At 42.8% G+C, this 18,977-nt stretch overlaps 1 protein-coding gene across 7 annotated transcripts in view; it reads left to right on the top strand.

The window, feature by feature from the left end:
* The window catches only part of SPTAN1 (spectrin alpha, non-erythrocytic 1), a 186,045-nt gene that overhangs the window by 68,698 nt on the left and 98,370 nt on the right, over positions 1 to 18,977 (top strand). For all 7 annotated transcript variants that reach the window (XM_078774711.1, XM_078774710.1, XM_078774709.1 and 4 more), the window contains 12 exons: positions 112 to 247; positions 461 to 562; positions 797 to 934; positions 1,460 to 1,570; positions 1,661 to 1,738; positions 3,093 to 3,248; positions 6,564 to 6,768; positions 9,804 to 9,985; positions 13,756 to 13,999; positions 15,468 to 15,590; positions 16,437 to 16,654; positions 16,987 to 17,079. In XM_078774711.1, coding sequence (XP_078630837.1) covers positions 112 to 247; positions 461 to 562; positions 797 to 934; positions 1,460 to 1,570; positions 1,661 to 1,738; positions 3,093 to 3,248; positions 6,564 to 6,768; positions 9,804 to 9,985; positions 13,756 to 13,999; positions 15,468 to 15,590; positions 16,437 to 16,654; positions 16,987 to 17,079 — 1,786 coding nt within the window. The remainder of the gene's footprint in view (positions 1 to 111; positions 248 to 460; positions 563 to 796; positions 935 to 1,459; positions 1,571 to 1,660; positions 1,739 to 3,092; positions 3,249 to 6,563; positions 6,769 to 9,803; positions 9,986 to 13,755; positions 14,000 to 15,467; positions 15,591 to 16,436; positions 16,655 to 16,986; positions 17,080 to 18,977) is intronic.

Here is an 18,977-nt window from a genome sequence, read left to right as displayed (position 1 = left end):
AGGACAGAAAGAGAGTTAAATTTATATTGATGTGTTTAACGCAGGTTAGACTTGTTCATAAAATGTATTTCAGAGTTGTTATTGTTTGCACGTCATCACTTCCCTTCGTAGATTACAACGTTTCTTGGCCGATTTCCGAGACCTTGTAAGCTGGGTGACGGAGATGAAGGCCCTCATCGGGGCAGATGAGCTCGCAAATGATGTGGCTGGAGCGGAGGCCTTGTTGGACAGACACCAGGAGCACAAGGTCCCTTAATATTTTTTTATTTCATCACATTCAATGCTTTGATCGTTAGTCTTAGTCCCTCCTCAGCTCCTTGATCCCGGAGGCTATGGGTGCAAGAAAAACAAACGACTTGTATTCATTGGCGGGTTGGATTTGACCTTGTGTGCTGGAACCTGTACGTTCTCCTCGTTTTCCCTTGATGTCATAGTTGACAGAGCACATTTATCCTCTCAGGGGGAGATTGATGCGCATGAGGACAGTTTTGATACTGCATCTGAAGCTGGGCTGGGACTTCTCAATGCCAACCACTATGCATCTGAGGAGATTCGAGAGAAGGTGAGGATTGTGCAACTTGCATGCACAATCTGAGGATTACCTGTATTAGGTTTGCCTAATTGTTTTTGTTATTCTTTCAATATCCACACAATGTAGTAAGTTGATGTGCGGTGTGTTATTGAAAATGCAGTAATTGTTAAAGCTTTGTCAGATTGTTTAAAATGGCAAATTATCAGTGAATGGATGTTCGTGCTGAAAAACATGTGTGTTAATAAAATGGCTTTCTCCCTTCAGTTGAATGTGTTGGGGGCTGAGCGTACATCATTGCTGGAGCTGTGGGAAACCCGTCGCCAGCAGTATGAGCAGTGCATGGACCTGCAGCTTTTCAATCGTGATACCGAGCAAGTGGACAACTGGATGAGCAAACAAGAGGTATCGGTTAAGGTCACCATCATCTGAAATCCATGGTGGAAAGTCCGCTTTCGGTGGCGGAGGCAAAAAAAAACTGCAACAGCACTCTGTAGAGCGCATACTTTGGCCAGGCTGAACAGTTTGTTTTGGATCCCACTGATCGGCCGGATCTAGATCTAACCAACTGGTCCAACAAGTTTCGTCTAAATCCGTCCATATATTTTTTGAGATGTCCTGCTATGTATTGGGTTTTAGCCCCATCACTCAATGGCGAAAAATCGCTTTTAAAAAACCTCAAATCCCAGATCTTCACCGAAATCAAATCGGTTCATCCATGTCGCTCCCACTTTGTGCACCAAGTTTCACCTAAGTCAGTCCATAACTTTTTGAGATATCTTGCCTACAGACAGACAGGTGAAAACATAAGGTGGCGGAGGTAAAAATTGTACATTTGTTGATATGGTTGACATAGCCACCTTTTTCAACATTTTGAATTTAAGATTAACTCTTTCACTGCCCTAAATAAAAAAAAATTGTTTTTTTTAGGCATTCCTGCTGAATGATGACCTTGGAGATTCCCTGGACAGTGTTGAGTCTTTACTGAAAAAACATGAAGATTTTGAGAAGTCGCTGAGTGCTCAAGAGGAAAAGATCACGGTAAGCTTCGCTGTTCTTATTGTCCCTGGAGAAGTGGATCCTGCCAATGAGTGCTAACCCTGATACTGCCGACCTGTCGTCTCTTTGCAGGCCCTTGATGAATTTGCCACAAAACTCATTCAGGGTGGGCATTATGCCAAGGATGACGTCGCTGCGCGTCGGGATGCAGTAAGTGGAATAATTGCGTGATGCCATGTGTTGTGAAATAGTTGGATTTTTGTGTGATCCTATTGTCTTGTTTGACTCCTAGCTGCTTTTATCACCTCGATAACTCTATTTTTGAGTGAAATTATTTCTTGGAGATCCAACGGTTATTCAACAACAATTAACTATTTATTCCCTCCTCAATTTATTCTTCTTCCACAAACTTTGGTGATTGCTTCTTGGTATTTAACTGCATTGTGTATTATCCATTGTTTTATTCGTACATGGATTTGATCGCTGTGAAAGCTTATGCCGCGTTTAATCAACCATGTAACCATTTTCTTTGTGCACACACACCCCTGGCAAATTGTTCGATCTTCCTTTTTTTTTTTCCTTTTTTTTTTTGGATATCTTATTCTAGTCAGGTTCACTATGTCAATAAATTATATTTCGTTCAAAATCATGGTAGATTAGCAAACCTATACATTTTTGGAAAGGTTATAGCATAAGGAAACTAAAAATCAATGTTTACATTTGGAGAGATACCTGTATGGCGGCCATTTTGAATTTTCAAAATGGCCACTGTAAAATACATATTTTGTTCTATTTCTGCCTCTAATTACCCTAAAAACTTTTAAAAATATACTAAACCTATATTTTCAGGGACAAGGAATCAAATGAAAGTATCAAATTAGTGCTATGGGGAATGGTAAGACACGAATCAAAGGTTTTGAATTGCAAAATACTGTCTTTATATTCGCGATAAGTTGCATAATCAAATACATGTTATCATTTTGTACAGGCAGTTAATAACATCAAAATGTGCCACAATAATTCATATCACCAAACATACACAGGCAGTCAGCAAAATCATATATACACATGCAGTCAGTATAACTTCACATCTACACAGGCAGTCAATGACAAAATATACACAGGCAGTCAATGGCATCAAACATACACGATTACAGAATATGCCATTTAGAGTTCGTCATCACTGTCCTGTGTGTCGTATCCGACAATATAGTCCGCATCGTTTTCACAGTCCGTTCCACACAAGCAAAGGTCGGTCAAATTGATTGGCAAATCGAATTGGTCGAATGGTCGATCGAATCGAATTCGATGAATCGAATCGAATTGGTCGAATGGTCGATCGAAGCGATTGGTCGAATTGGTCGAATCGAATTGGTCGGAATTGGCAAATGTTTGGCAAATTGGCAAATTGGAAATCAGATTTTCCATGTAATAACGTTTCCAAACATGTATAGGTTTGCTAATCTACCATGATTTTGAACGAAAAAACATAGTGAACCTGACTTCATTTGCTCGGGGAAGATTTGTTTCAGCTTATCGGTTTATACTTCTCTCTCTCCATCAGCTTGTTGAACGTCGTAATGTGCTGCATGAGAGGTCACAGCACCGCAGGGCCGGCCTTGAGGACTCCTTCAGCCTGCAACAGTTTTTCCGCGATGCCGACGAGCTCAAGAGTTGGGTTGTGGAGAAGATGAAGACTGCTGCAGATGAGTCGTACAAGGTTTGAATTTTTTTTGTATTGAAGCAAATATGTTAAACAAAGGTTTCCTTCTTCTTTTTTTTTTTACACTATTTGGTGTACATCTTTTGCTGAAATTTTCTATGGAATGTCAAAATGCTCATTTGTTACAAAAGTTTGTGTATTGTGTAGAATATTTTATACTCCATTTCAAGGTTCAAAGCACAATTTTTTTTATCTCAGAATAACAGCATCATAGAGGAAAATAGAAAACGTGATCACGGAGAAACAGTTCACAGCACCATTGTAAATTGCTCGAAAACTCAAGTCACGAAGACGAGCTTTGTATTTGCTGATGAACTCAGGGAGGTGGGAGGGACATTTAGCATATACATATTGTTACGGATTCGTCACTTCCGGGGTTGTGGTTTTCATCCACTTGAAACATTTCTGGTTCTATGTATTATTATTATTGTTTGAGGGAAATAGCCATTATTATTCTCAAAAGGTTTATTATTCATGAACAGTTATCTAAAGTTAAAAAGGCTAACTTTAAATGATACCGGAAACCGAACCGGAAGACGACGGGAGAGAAGGGAAGAGGCGTGGCGAGCAAAGTCGGAGAAGACGCGTGACGTTGAGGCTCCGTAGCGAGCGTGGTCTACCGAAAGTCGCGAGGGAATTTTGAGTTCCTTGAAAGGACATCCGGCGATAGGAATTATCGCTGGAATGGAGAAATCTGCATAGTCAGGTTTGGGCGCTGAGATTTCGACGAATCCTCGCCTAGTCGCATCGACTCCAGTAAGAGCCGTCGGCCATTTTGAACCTCGCGCTTCGGACACCGACAAAGGTTTTGCTTCGCGTCAGCTTTACCCCAACATCCTACCGTCTGTCGGGGATGTGTGTGTGTGACCGCTTCGTCTCCAATTACGTTGCAGTTTGCTGAGTGAGCGGTGAAGGTGCTCCTCTGGAGGGCGCCATAGAGACATTGAGGAGTGTCCTTTTCACTCGCTGGGAGCGCAGTGAGTTATCTGACTTTAGTCGATGGTACCATCCTATGCGATAAGGTATATAGAGTGCACTCTTAATTGCCATTTGTTGTACCGTTATTCTTGTGTGTGATTTTTAATACAATATCTGTTCATTTATAATCATTGGTGTGGTTTCACTATTGATTTCTAACACAGAGAATAACATATTTTTCTGCCGGGGCTCCTCTCGGGGTTCGGAGGGTTACCGAGACCAGGAGATCGGTGAGGAACCCGTAACAATATGACTCGATCAACTTTGAACAATGCTTTGTCCAAGCGTGCATGACAGCACTTACTGAGTCAATCGACCTTGTCGGACCTCGAACAATACTTTTGCCCGGGCAAGATGGTCTTGCCCGACATTTGCCGATGAAACATTATTTTTTCCAACGTGAACAATGGACAGAGTTCGTGCGCTAGAGCTGAGTCAAGATCCGTTTGTCTCAAGACAGATTGTGGTCAGAGATGACACAATGGATATGCAAACAGAGATTGCATATTAACCAATTCATTTTTTCTATGCCAGACAATTCGTCACTTGTAAAAAATTGTAAGCTTTCAACATCTTTAAACTTACCATTTATTTGTACGGTACTCAAAGTAAAGATTTATTTTTTCGATATATCTGTATGTTTAAATGTAATACTTCCGTTTTTAACAAGATTCTTCCAACCATAATCCACTACAGATTTTAGTAAAGCTCAATCCTATTTATTCTGAAGTATTCACTATAATTACAAAGTACACAAAGTATTCATTGTGAAATTACTCTATTTACAAAGGAACAATGTTATTACCATAGTTGCATGCAAAATTACACTGATAACTAATTCGGTGAGGAACGAATTTAGTAAGGATGTCGGCGATAGCTCACCTACTCTTCAAGAAAGACATCTCACAATGAGCTGAGAGTCTCTTCCTCTTCAGAGACTTCCACAATTGTAATTGAGCCATCTTGCCTTGAGGAACTAGGCCAGGTCTCGGCGGTGACCAACTCTGCAGGATTGCTGAAACACGAGGCGAGTTTGCATGTGGTTGTGACCCATGAGCACAGGAAAATTATGATTACAATTTGAAACTGCGTACTAATATTCTGGCGCACTTATATCCCCCAAACAATAATTTGTAATGTTGGTGGTGTGTTCTTGACCTAAAAACCACAGCGAAGTAAAGGAACAATAATGGATTAATTATCACCACATGGAGATGCAATAAAGCGATACAATTAATAAAAAGGATACCAACCCTATGGCAACCGCCTACATAAACTATAAATAGCCCCGAGTGGGCTGACAGTCATCTCTTGAGGTTGTAGTTCAGACCTCTGCTGATTCAGACCCTTGGAGCCCCCCTGATCCGAAATTGAAGAAGACTGAGCGATCCTCCCCCCTCTCCTCCCTGAGCCTCCATGATCCGAAATGGAATAAATTAAAGCCCAAGCAATTGTATGGACTACTGTCTTGTATTCATGTGTCAGGATTCAGAACAATCAGCTGGGTGATAAGGGAGGTGCAGCAAAAATAGCAAAAACTTAACAGACGTTAATGAGATAACAAAATGTTGACAGATACGGACTTACGGACGGACATCTCGACATCACAACCCATTTTATAAGGTCAGCCAGTGCTCCATCTCGAGTCTCGAGTATTGTACTGTTGTCAAACGCCGACTGGAACTCCGTCGGATGACTTGAAGCTGTGCCTCCACTCTCTGGCACTGCCTCGACTCCATCTGTCACTGTGCGCTCTGGTGAAACATTTTATTGCCCTCGTGCAGGAAACTCGTATGGCTCCTCGATTGGCAATGCTCCCACCACGTGACTTCCCATGCATGGAGCTGTGTGACTTGGGTGTCATGATGCCATGACACCAAGGGCATGGCCGTGAAAATAAATAAAAGGGAACAACAGGAAATGGAAAGCACATAATAGAGAAAAGCAGAGGGGTGACAGGAAGATGAACTGTCTAAACGATCGATCTTGACAGCACTAATTGGGTTTTTTATGAGATAACTTCTTCTAACATTGTTTAGAAGATAACTCTATGATTGGTTAATCTTTGATTCCATGGCATTTTTGGCACAATACTTTTCTACAGTTTTGCTCTGCATTTGTCACTGATTATAAATCATGTAAATATGTACTTTACACTCACCTTTTCTTCAACACAAATGTTCATGTTCAGACAAACTGCTGTTGTTTATTGTTTTGTTACTGCTCTTATTTTTGTTTTTGTTTTCTTCCATTTTTTTTTTGTTTTTTTACTTGTTTTTGTAAGTTGCCTTACAAATGGCATCATCATGGCTGTATTTTCATGTTTTTCTTCAGGACCCAACAAATCTGCAAGGTAAGGTTCAGAAGCATCAAGCCTTTGAAGCAGAGCTGACAGCCAACCAAAGCCGGCTGGAGAGACTGGAGTGTTCTGGGCAGAAGCTTATTGACGCTCAGCACTATGCCTCGGACGAAGTGCAAGACCGCCTCAACGATGTTCAGGATCTGTGGCGCCATTTGCAAGAGGCTTCGGAGCTCAAGGGTGAGTTTCATCAACCGCTCCGCTTCTTCCGTTTTTCTGTCATTCACGAAAGCACCTCTTACACAACTGCACATTCATGGGAAGTGTAGGATTTGTATAACATCTGCTTTTAACTACCTGTATGAGTTTGGCCTCGCTATGCTCCTACGCCTTGTGTTGTGTTTGATCTTCACTGTTTGGCACAGGTTTTAGCTTATATTTAGTTGAACAAAAATCGACAGTCACTTGTTAAAGAACATGAATGGAGCTGAGAATTAGGTTTTTTAAGTCCTTTGGCTCTATTTTAAATGCTTGTTATGATCCTCTGAACATTTGCTTGATTTTTCATAAAATTTGCACATCTATGGCTTTCCATGATTTGACGGTTTTTTTGGTCATTAGAACGAGGTCTTGTCAAAAAAGTTCCTGGAGTAAATCTATTCTTACAAAACGAAAGGATGATACGGTCAAATTTCTCCCCTTCAAAGTGCTCTCCTCCTGATTGAACACCGATTCCAGCGGCCCTGCCGTTTTATTGAAGCATCACTGGTACTCTTCTTTTATGATTGCTTTCAGTTCCAGTTTTAGCGCATTTTGGATGATGGTTGGCACGTCCTGAAATCTCTTTCCGTTTAGGGTGTGTTTCCATCAGTAGAACAGAAAAGTCATTTGGTGCCAATCTGGTGAATACGGTGAATGGGGAACCAATGGAATGTTGTACTTGCCCAAATATTCTCATGTGGAGAGTGCTGAATGGGCCGGCACATGGTTTTGATGCAACATCCATAAAAAATCTGACTCCAGTTTTTCAGGCTCTTCCATTGAACTGCATCTCTTAGGCGTATCAGAACAGCCAAATAAAACCAATGATTCGTCGTCTGGCCTTGTGGAACGAACTGATGGTGCACAACACATCCACTGTGTCAAAAAACACAATCAACATCCGCTTCACATTTTGGCGTATCTGTCTTGCTTTACACTCACCTTTGGTCGAGGTGACGACGGGGGTCTTCCACTGAGATGGCTGACGCTTAATTTTGGGGTCAAAGCCAAAAACTCACTGAGGTGATGTTTCTTCTGTTGTGCAATGAGTGCCTGCCAGAAAAAAGAAAAAAAAAAACTTTGCTGGGACCCACCTCATTTCCACTGTTCATAATCTTGAAAAATCAAAATCTTGAGTCAAAACTTGAACCATTTTATTCTTATGGTTCTTTTTATTCACAAGAAGTTTGTCGCCACAATTGCATCAAATTGGCACCTGACGTCCTGAAATTTCACCTTGAATGAAATGTGACCAATTGATTCACAAATCTAATAAAGGCACACAACACAACAACATGCATTTTAAGGCCATTTTCCCTGCTAGAGTGGGGGTTAGCCTCAGCGGGGGCTAATAAAGGCAGTTGTAAAGAAATTGTCCATTGACTGTACACACACACACACACACACACACACACACACACACACACACACACATACATATACACACACACATACATACATACATATACACACACACACATATACATATATATATATATATACATATATATATATATATATATATACATTATATATATATATATATATATATATATATATATATATATATATATATATATATATATATATATATATATTGTTACGGATCCGGGGGACGGCACTCCCGTTAGCAAGGGGGGGTTAATCCCCTTGTCCTGTTAAGCTGGCCGTCTCCGCCGGTCCTGGAGCTATTACGTCACTTCCGGTCAGCGCTGAATAGGGTAGTAGGCCAATTATTCCTATGACGTAATTACCAGCGCCTTCCGGTAAGCGAGGAAATGAGCCCCGCCCGAGCCGCGGCTGTAATGGACACGCCAAGCGAAGCGAGCCACGACTCAAGCCGTTAACAAAAGACTAAACCCGACTATAGCGGTTGGCCAAATCACGCCACATGTACTCAATCGGGAAAGGACTAAAGCGATCGGGGGAAGAAGAAACCAAAGTAAAGGAATACCAGATATTTATTAATTATGTACACGAAATGAAGAAGAAACGAAAGGAGGGCATTTACAAGGAGAGGAAGAAGCAGATACACTGGGCAACCTTAAAACAGTCTTATATTACAACCCCGGACAAAACAAACAGACTCACACGAACAGGGAATGGCAGGAAGGAATTGCTGGAAGGAGGAGAAGGGTCCAGGCAGATGGTAGGCGTCGAGGTCCGGCTCCAGCTTCACTCGAGTCCGGCTCCGGGTGTTGACTCGTACCGCGGGAGCGGCGAGCGCGTACTGTTGGCACACCGTCGGACCTTATACGTGGCGGGGGGGGGGGGGGGGGGTAGTCCTTTGCACGGCCGTATGCGCAGTTCAATACAATCGATGATGCAATCTCGCCCAACCTCCGCGCAGTCCGTGCCCTCTCTGTCCTCTCTCCTCTTGGGCTTCTTTCAACAACCGCACTGCTCTCCCTTCTTGTGTAAAGGCGCCGCGCTTGCGCTTATATAGCCCGCGTAGAAATCAAGCCGCGCTTCATCGAGCCACGCCTATCAAGGAGCTCACCTCAGCCCTGGTTGGCTCGCCGAAAGGGCCACGCCTCGGTCTCGGCGCTCCGCCCCCTTCTTCTCCGGCTTGACCGCGTGCGTAATGGCGTTTGAATGCAGCGAACGCTGCTGGCAAGCAAAGTAACACAATTTTGAGAGAAAGAGAGAGAGAGCAAAATGGACGGAATGGGGCCTATCTTATTTAATTAATGCAACGCAGATTCAACTATTGGGAACAGATCCTTAACTGAAACACATAATAACGAAATAACTACAGAGAGGTCCTATGGTGCTCTACGTGTTGCACATGGACTAACTAGGGTGCGATCTTTAATAAGCCAAATGATGGGGATATTTACAGGGGATCATTCATAAGGGAACATTTACTAAAATTTACAAAGTGAAGGTTCTAAAAACCGTAACAATATATATATATATATATATATATATATATATATATATATATATATATATATCAAGGTACACTTTGATATCTAATGTCATGCAAAGATTTATGATGCTTTTATCAACAGGCATCAAACTCCGTGAGGCGAGTCAACAACAGCAGTTCAACCGCAATGTGGAGGACGTTGAGTTGTGGTTGTATGAGCTGGAGGGCCATCTTGCCTCTGAAGACTATGGGAAGGACCTGACAAGTGTCCAGAACCTGCAGCGCAAGCATGCTTTGCTGGAGGCGGATGTCACTGCACATCAGGTTACTAATAAATAAACAGTTATATCGGGTTGGTCCCAAAGCTGTACCCGATTTCAATTGTTTATTAAATTTGCTATTTTAAGGCAAGACCATATAATTTATATGATACACAAAGGATTTTTCTGATACATATGTCATAACTTGTATGATACATTTTCCATGCAACTTTTCTGTATTACGTTTTGTTTGACGACAGCAAATGTTTAAAATGTCCTCCGAGTTCTTCACATTTACGAATACGTATGGAATAGTCTGATTACAGACTGAAGTATTTCATGTGAAACTCTGGAAATAGCCATCGTTGCAGCATCTCTAAGTTCAGGAATGTTTGTTTGGTTCTCTTTGAAAACATTATGCTGAACAAATCCCAACAGAAAAAAAAATCTCGGGGGAAAAAAAACTAATAATCAAGGAACCTAGATTGGTGGGAAATTAATCTGCAAGGAAAGTGATTATTGAACCAGTGCATGGACAAGCGAGCTGAGCTGTACGTGCAGTTGCTCCGTTCTGCACCAGGACAAAGCACCAGGAACGTTTCTCCCATGAATGCAGAAAAATATGTTCAATATGTCTACATAACGTTCCGCATTCACAACCAACCCTTCCTCAGAGTTCTGATCTTCAAAAAAAATATGGACCGTAAATCTGATGACTAATGATACCACATCATACCGTGAATTTTTAGGGAGTGTGAGAGGTAATTCGACGAAGTGGCCTGGTTTCTCCATGACCCGAAACCGACAATTATGTTTGTTTACCAAACAATTCAAGTAAACATGATATTCGTTGATTCCTGCTTGATCAATAATCCTATTGAGTCACACACAGAAATTGTAACGTTGACCCTTGTCAATTTGTTTTATACCGTGTATCGAGTGTTACTCACGATGAGGTACTCCGAAAAGTCTAATCTACGTCAAATTAAAAATATTAGTAAGGTTTAATGAACCTGTCGGTACACACGATACACGGGTCATTAAAAATAGCGTTACGTCATTTTTGAGCAGCCCATATTGGGGTTAAACAATCCGTGACTGTGTGACAAATTGGCTCATTCTGATATAACCGTGGGGAGGGTGGTGTGGATAAGAGGTGTAAAATTAATCTTTTAATAGCACATTAAATGTGTTTCCCAATTGCGCTCTTCATCCTTCAAGAATGCTGTAAATGCATATTTTCCCAATCGGCCTGTTACTGTATTTTGTTGCAGGTTGTGACCAAAATGCGGTCATTCTTTAAATACACTTTTCTAATCGGTACATTTTTGTGACTCACCCTGTAAGATAAAACATGCTGTAATCTTTAAGATGACCTCTATTAAGCCTGGTGTTGGCTTAATGGTTAAGTTTGCTGGCTTGAGATCACAAGGTCCTGAGTTCAAGCCCCTGCCTGTCATGCCGTTGAATTAACACCAGGTGGGGTGGATCCAGCCTGAGTGGCGACCCATCCAGGATTGTGCGCAATAGCCATGGAAACTCCTTTGGCAGCCCGATGTATCGTCACGGTGCAAAAGCGAGTGTCCATCATCACGACCTCTATAATAACAAGACTGAAAGTCTAACAGCGGCGTAGCCGGGCTTGTTTGATACTTTAGTTGAAGATAGACGTAATGATGCAGCGTGACGGCCGGACACAAAACTGCCGCTACTTTAATATGTAGAATATATATTTTAACCTCCAGTAACTTTGCAGTCACTAAGAATGGATTAGTGTTACGATTACATTTACTATAATATAAACGTTATGTTATCATTATTACGAAAATGATATTACTATTTAAAAAAAACCCGAGGCTAATTCCTTACTTCCACTGTTATTGGTACCATACACCACTTTAATATCATTGACTAATGAACCATACACCGCTTCAATCCATCAACTTTCTATTCACGACATTGGGATTAAAGTGTTATGGTTATATTTACTTTATTATTATTACGAAAACGATACTACTGAAATGATACACTATTGTATTAGGAAACCTGGGCTTAATTTGTCCGAAGCGGTCCGAAGCTGAGGCATGAAGCATAAGGCCTATATGTACCGTATTGTTTGAAGACCTGTAACGCCGATGCTTTTCATATTTGATTGTCATTTTAACAATTGGTTTGTGTTTCACACTGAATGAAAAGCGTAAAGGTAGAGTATGGCGATTGTGATATATGACAGGTTCAACGATATGTTCGGACTGAACGAAATTGGAATTAAAATGGCGGCGTGCGGAGTCAGCTGCCGTACCGCCGTAATCACATCACCCTGTCATGTGACCAGATCCTCAGCTCTGATTGGTATACGTTTGAGGGGACATGCATACATACTTACGGACGTACAAACACTGTTCTAGACGGCTTTGCCCTATGGGCTACGCCGTAAAAATGCATATGATACGAACTTTCATTGTATTGTTACGGACCGCGGATAGGATGTTGTTTTGCCGAGCGGATGGCGCCGCAGCCCTAACAGTTACCCCGACTAACCCGATTCCTGAACGTTGGCCGAATCGCGCCACAGATATTCAATGGGGAAAAGACTAAAGCGAAGGATGTGAAGAAGAAGAACACCAAAGCAAAAAGGTTGGAAATGCTACTAAATTTATTCCTACTATTTACACAATCAAAGAAACCAAGGAGAAGGAAGGATAATAAAATAAAATACAGAAGAAATCAGAGACAGTGAAAATCGCTAGCTTACCTAAACAGGCTTAATTAATACCCAGGGACAAGACAAACAGAACAAACTCACGTACACGAATGAGGAAATTGCAGGCAGGAATGACAGGAGGTGGGTGGCTGGAGGGGGAGGAAGGCACGGAGCTGGCTGGAGCTTGATCCCGCACGGGACGTCGGGCTGGACCTCGATGGCCGCCGATGCCACCGATCCTGTCATGTGCGCGGGATCACGGGTCGGAGCTGCTTGGTGGAGCCGACGCGCTGGTGGGGGGTCTGGCGTGACGGGTTCTCTCCTCTCTCTTTCTTAGTCCAACCCAGTCCAACAACTTCCTCTCTTGCTTAGTCCAACAACAACGTCCAGGCTTTTCGGTGTTCTGATCTCCTCCCTCCTCGACTCTCTCTGGGGGCCTCTGCCTCGGGTTATATAAGCCCCACCCTTGACCCTTTTGCGAACCTCCCCCAAACGTTCTCTCTCCGCCCTCTAAAGCCAACCCCTCGTTCTGGGTTGGTCGGCAAGGGCTGGTTCACTCCTCCCCTCTATGATGAGGTGGAGACACGCCCTTCTTCCCCGACCTTGCCTCGTGGCCAATGGTGGTTTTGGGGGCGATTCGAGCTAGCCCCAGCCAAAGGGCAGCAATGGCAATGAAGAAAACCGCCCAAAATGCAGTTGGCAATTGCAGCAAAGTGGACGGCAGATGAAATGCAGCAAAGTGGACGGCAGATGAAATGCAGCAAACTGGCTAAACCTGGCACTTGGAAGATGCCATGTCGGAGGGATCTACTTTATTTAATGCAGTGCAATGGAGTGTCAAATTAATGGAAGACAAATCCTTAGCCTAATACACATAATAAGGATATAACTACTGAACATGGATATATGGTGGCCTTCGTGTATGCTTTATGGAATTAACTACGGGAACGCCCTTTGACCTTTATACAACACTGGAGTAAGGAGGGCGATATTTTTACAACTATTTACACAACAACAACAAAAAAAAAATTCTCATCCACAACAGTATCTTTGCAGATTCAGTTTCTACAGTTTTATACAGATGTGGTTTCTCTGTCCTGTTTTTCCTCCAATTTCCCTTCCCACTGTAGGACCGGATTGATGGTGTTGTAATCCAGGCACAGCAATTCCAGGAAGCAGGGCATTTTGATGCCAATGCTATAGAGACCAAAAGGACTGCCTTGGCCTCTCGCTATGAGGCTCTCCGTGCACCAATGGATGCTCGCAAGCAGAAACTGGCCGATTCGCTGAGACTGCAACAACTTTTCCGTGATGTGGAAGATGAGGAAGCATGGATTCGCGAGAAGGAACCGGTTGCAGCTTCAACTAACCGAGGTCCTTAATGATGAACGCAGCTACCATTGAAAAGCATCATATTGTTATTCAATATGGCAGGTTTTCTTATATAAATCCACATAGGTCTTCCAGATATTATTTTACTTTGATGTGGACATGATTGCTTCTCATCTTATGAGCCATATCCTATTCGTTACTAATGAGTGGCATTTTAAAAATTTCCTCCATACATCCTCTGTTTCTTTTTCTCATTTTTCCACCCCAACCTCCTTTGCCTACATGCATGTGTAGCTATCCCTTTAGCATACCGTACTATCATTCTCTGATTATAGTTACTTCCGCCACCAAAGGTGGATTGAGTTTGTTTTCACCCCTGTCTGTCTGTTTGTTTGTCTGTCTGTCTGTGAACAGGATATCTCAAAAAGTTGTGGACAGATTTGGACGAAATTTGGTGGAGAGGTTAGGTATGTCACAAGGATGAAATGATTAGATTTTGGTGAAAATCTGGATTTGGATCTGAAATTTTTAAAAAGTCATTCTTCACCTTTGAGAGATGTGGCAAAAAACTATATATAGCACGACATCTCAAAAAGTTGTGGACGGATTCAGCCAAAACTTGGTGGACATGTTTGGTGTGTGACAGGGTTCAATTGATTTGATTTTGGTGAAGATCTGGATCCGGATATGAGAATTTTTTTATTCTTAAGTGATTTTTCACCATTGAGTGATAGGGCCAAAAACAATACAGTATATAGCATTATAGCATGATTCAAAAAGTTGTGGACGACTTATGACAAAACTCAGGGGATGAGTTGGTAAGGTGACAAGAACAAGCGATTAGATTTTGGTTCAGGTCCGGATCCAGGTCTGGCCTGTCAGTGGGATACAAAACGTGAACTGTTCAACCTGGCAGAGGTATGCTCACTACAGAGTCCCATTCTCGTTACTCCCGCTAGGGAGTAATGCATTCGCGTGTGTGTGTGTGTGTTCGTGTGTTTGTGAACAAGATATCTGGAAAAGTTCTGAACGGATTTGGATGAAAGTTGGTGGGATGATTGCCCTTGGGATAAGGAAGAATTGATTAGTTTTTGGTGAAGCTCAGGATATTATTCCGGATCCAGGTATTTTTGGGGGGAATTCTTTTGGCAACTTTTTTTTCTGTTTTACTGCATTAAAGCTTTTATTCTTATTCTTAAATGATGTTTTTCTCCTCTAATTCCGAGTTATATCAAAATAAATTCTCTGACAGTTAGGGCCTACTTTCTTTTTCATTTATTGTTTTGGGGAGAGGGGATGTTAAACAAAACGTATTATTCCAACTTGACCCACGGCGGGAGTATGCGCTCTACTGAGTGGCGTTCTAGTTTATTTTATGTAGTTGGTCCTCACCAAAGCTGGACCATGTATCTATGGTACCACCATTGACCAGCTGGAAGTGCATGAGTTACATGTCTAGTTTTCCTCAACTATCAATAAAAATGTTACTTTTTGTTTTCTTTCTCCATAGGAAAGGATTTGATTGGTGTGCAGAATCTTCTGAAGAAACACCAAGCCCTACAGGCTGAGATTGCAGGCCATGAGCCACGCATTAAAACAGTCGTTCACAAAGGGGAAGCCATGGTTGATGAAGGTGAAGGAGATCCTCTTAAACATGAATACAAGTGGAGAATATATTTTGCAAATTGTGAAAAAAGAGAGGTGACATCAGGGTGGGCAGCAGTGCTATTAAGGATAAGCCTAAGGCATTTATTGGGTACAAAATAACATGAATGTAGTCTGAATCGGACCATTTGTGGGTGCACTGGTCTCAGCTGAGATTATGGATATAGACCCACTGTCGTAGTTATGGACCCACCGTTTGGAGAAGCTCTGGGCTGCAAGGGTCGAGCCAAGCTGATGATCCAGGCATTCAGAAAGTCTATCTTGCTTCCAACTTGATAAAGTCCTTACTTGAGATAAACATCTTTTTCGCTGTTTGCAATAAAGATGTTACGTAATTGGTGTTGTAGAATGAGTATCCTTTACAACCTCCTTTAAATGTTAATATAATACGCTGAGAATGGCTGTTATTGTTCAATAGTTAATTAAATTTGTGAGGAACAGACTTGTGAAAAAGTTATGTGTGTATTGCATTGAGGCCTCTGTGCCGCCCTGCTATTCTCCAGGCCCCACCCCCCTCTCCAATTAAAATTAAAGTTGACAAAGCCTGATTGTGGAGTTTATATATAAATTGCAAGTAGGATGAGGACATTTGGAGAGATTATTGCTCGAATTGCAAGTACTGTCATGGACTATGAACAAACCCACATTGTATGTTGCATTTAATCCTGTGATCACATTATCGTGAGCTATGTGCTGACGTAGGATTGTTAAACAGGCCCATTCACCATGATGAGTTTGGAGGCGTACGATGCATGTAGATGTAGACAGTAAAAATTTCCGATGTCTTCACGTACAAGTCTCATTTTGTCGACAGGACACTTTGCTCATGAGGACATCTCTGCCAAGCTGGGTGAGTTGGGCACACGATGGGAAGTGCTGAAGAGCAAGGCCAGCCAACGGCGACAAGACCTTGAAGACTCTCTGCAGGCCCAGCAGTATTTTGCCGATGCAAGTGCTGCCGAGTCCTGGATGCGTGAGAAAGAGCCTATTGTGGGCAGCACAGACTACGGCAAGGACGAGGATTCAGCTGAGGTGTGCTCCTGTTTGGATTTTCATTGCACAACTGCACAATCACCTCCCTCCTTTGTCGTGTTCAACATTTGTATATTTAAGCTTTATATTTGGATGCAAAAGGCAAATTGACTCCATACAAGGTATTTCAACCCGATAACACACTGGGCCAATCCAAATGTGTTTTGTCTCATTTGATTTTGAAGTACCTCCTCCCTCCCCTCACGCCCTCCCCAGTTATCCTCAAATGGAAAATTGCATTTTCATTCTTAAATTTCATCAGCAGATAGCAAATCTTTATTATTGTAGTTGCATTGATTTTGTGTAATTATTCTGACATTCCTACAATTCAGGCCTTGCTGAAGAAACACGAGGCGCTTATGTCCGACCTGGTGGCCTATGGTAGTACCACTCAAGCACTCTGCGAGCAAGCCCAATCCTGTAGGGTAAGATTATTTACTAGTGGGGTCACCCGTGGGAATCCCACGGGTATGGATGTGTGTGACATTTGGACATCTTGATTTAGATGCTGCACATTAAATTTTACAAAATGGTTAAAATGGTGTAATGAACACAATTTATTTATTTCACATAATATGTGACCCCTCACTCCTCTCCACCCTCACGCCTCTCCAATGCCACTCCTCACACTCCTCTCCAATACCTCCTCACACTCCTCTCCAATACTCCTCACACTCCTCTCCAATACCTCCTCACACTCCTCTCCAATACCTCCTCACACTCCTCTCCAATACCTCCTCGCACTCCTCTCCAATACCTCCTCGCACTCCTCTCCAATACCTCCTCGCACTCCTCTCCAATACCTCCTCGCACTCCTCTCCAATACCTCCTCGCACTCCTCTCCAATACCTCCTCACACTCCTCTCCAATACCTCCTCACACTCCTCTCCAATTCCTCACACTCCTCTCCAATTCCTCACAATCCTCTCCAATCCCTCGCACTCCTCTCCAATCCCTCGCACTCCTCTCCAATCCCTCGCACTCCTCTCAAATCCCTCACACTCTCCAATCCCTCACACTCCTCTCCAATCCCTCACACTCCTCTCCAATCCCTCACACTCCTCTCCAATCCCTCACACTCCTCTCCAATCCCTCACACTCCTCTCCAATCTCTCACACTCCTCTCCAATGCCTCGCACTCCTCCCCAATCCCTCACACTCCTCTCCAATCCCTCACACTCCTCTCCAATCCCTCACACTCCTCTCAAATCCCTCACACTCATCTTCAATTCCTCATACTCCCCTCCAATCGCGCCTCACTCGCCTCTCCAATCGCGCCTCACTCCCCTCTCCAATCGCTCCTCACTCACCTCTCCAATCGCTCCTCTCTCCAACCCCTCGCTCCTCTCCAACACCCCCTCACACTCCTCTCCAACACCTCCTCACACTCCTCTCCAACACCTCCTCACACTCCTCTCCAACACCTCCTCACACTCCTCTCCAACACCTCCTCACACCCCTCTCCAACACCTCCTCACACTCCTCTCCAACACCTCCTCACACTCCTCTCCAATACCTCCTCACACTCTTCTCCAATACCTCCTCACACTCCTCTCTGCTCCAATCGGTCCTCACTCTCCGCTCCAATCGGCCCTCACTCTCCGCTCCAATCGGCCCTCACTCTCCAACTCCTTGCTCCTCACTCTCCAACCCCTAGCTCCTCGCTCTCAATGCTCTCAATTATTTCTGACACCGAGTCTAAAAACCATCGATAAAAATGAAATCAGATGGTGAATTCAAGATAAAATCGTGAGGTTGACTCAATGAATGGGCTTTAGTTTACAGGCCTTTGAGAAATCATTTCCTTCTATAAACGGAAACTTTCATGGGATTCTCTTCCCGGTTTTTTTCAACCGAGTCTAACACTATGTTAGCGACTGTTAAAAATGAAATGATATATCGAATTAGAGTTGAAATAAGCCTGTGTGAGAGAGAAAGACAGCATGGGCCTAACTAAACAGGCCTCAAAGCTATTCGAGGTGATAAAATGGTGGATATTTGTTTACATGAAGCCTCTCCAAGAATGGGTGGAGCTACTCTCTAAACGGAGTAAGCCACACCCCCGAACAGACGGACAGAATCACCGTGGCCTATTATAATATAGATTATATAATATATAGTTTAGTGAACAAATGTCGAGGGTTTAGTGAGCAAATAGCTTACAATTGAATTAATGTCCGAAGTTTGCAGAATACATCACCCACGTTATGGACCTTCACGTTGTGTGATTGACCATGAAGAGGTTATTCTGAAAGGTGCGGAAATGTTTCAGGTGGGGTGACGTATTTGAATCACACAACGGGTCAAAGTCCATAACGTGGGT

Source organism: Myxine glutinosa, chromosome 3, assembly GCF_964187855.1.
Source record: "Myxine glutinosa chromosome 3, kmMyxGlut1.1, whole genome shotgun sequence".
Classification (NCBI taxonomy): Eukaryota; Metazoa; Chordata; class Myxini; order Myxiniformes; family Myxinidae; genus Myxine; species Myxine glutinosa.
This window is presented reverse-complemented; position numbering and strand designations above follow the sequence as displayed.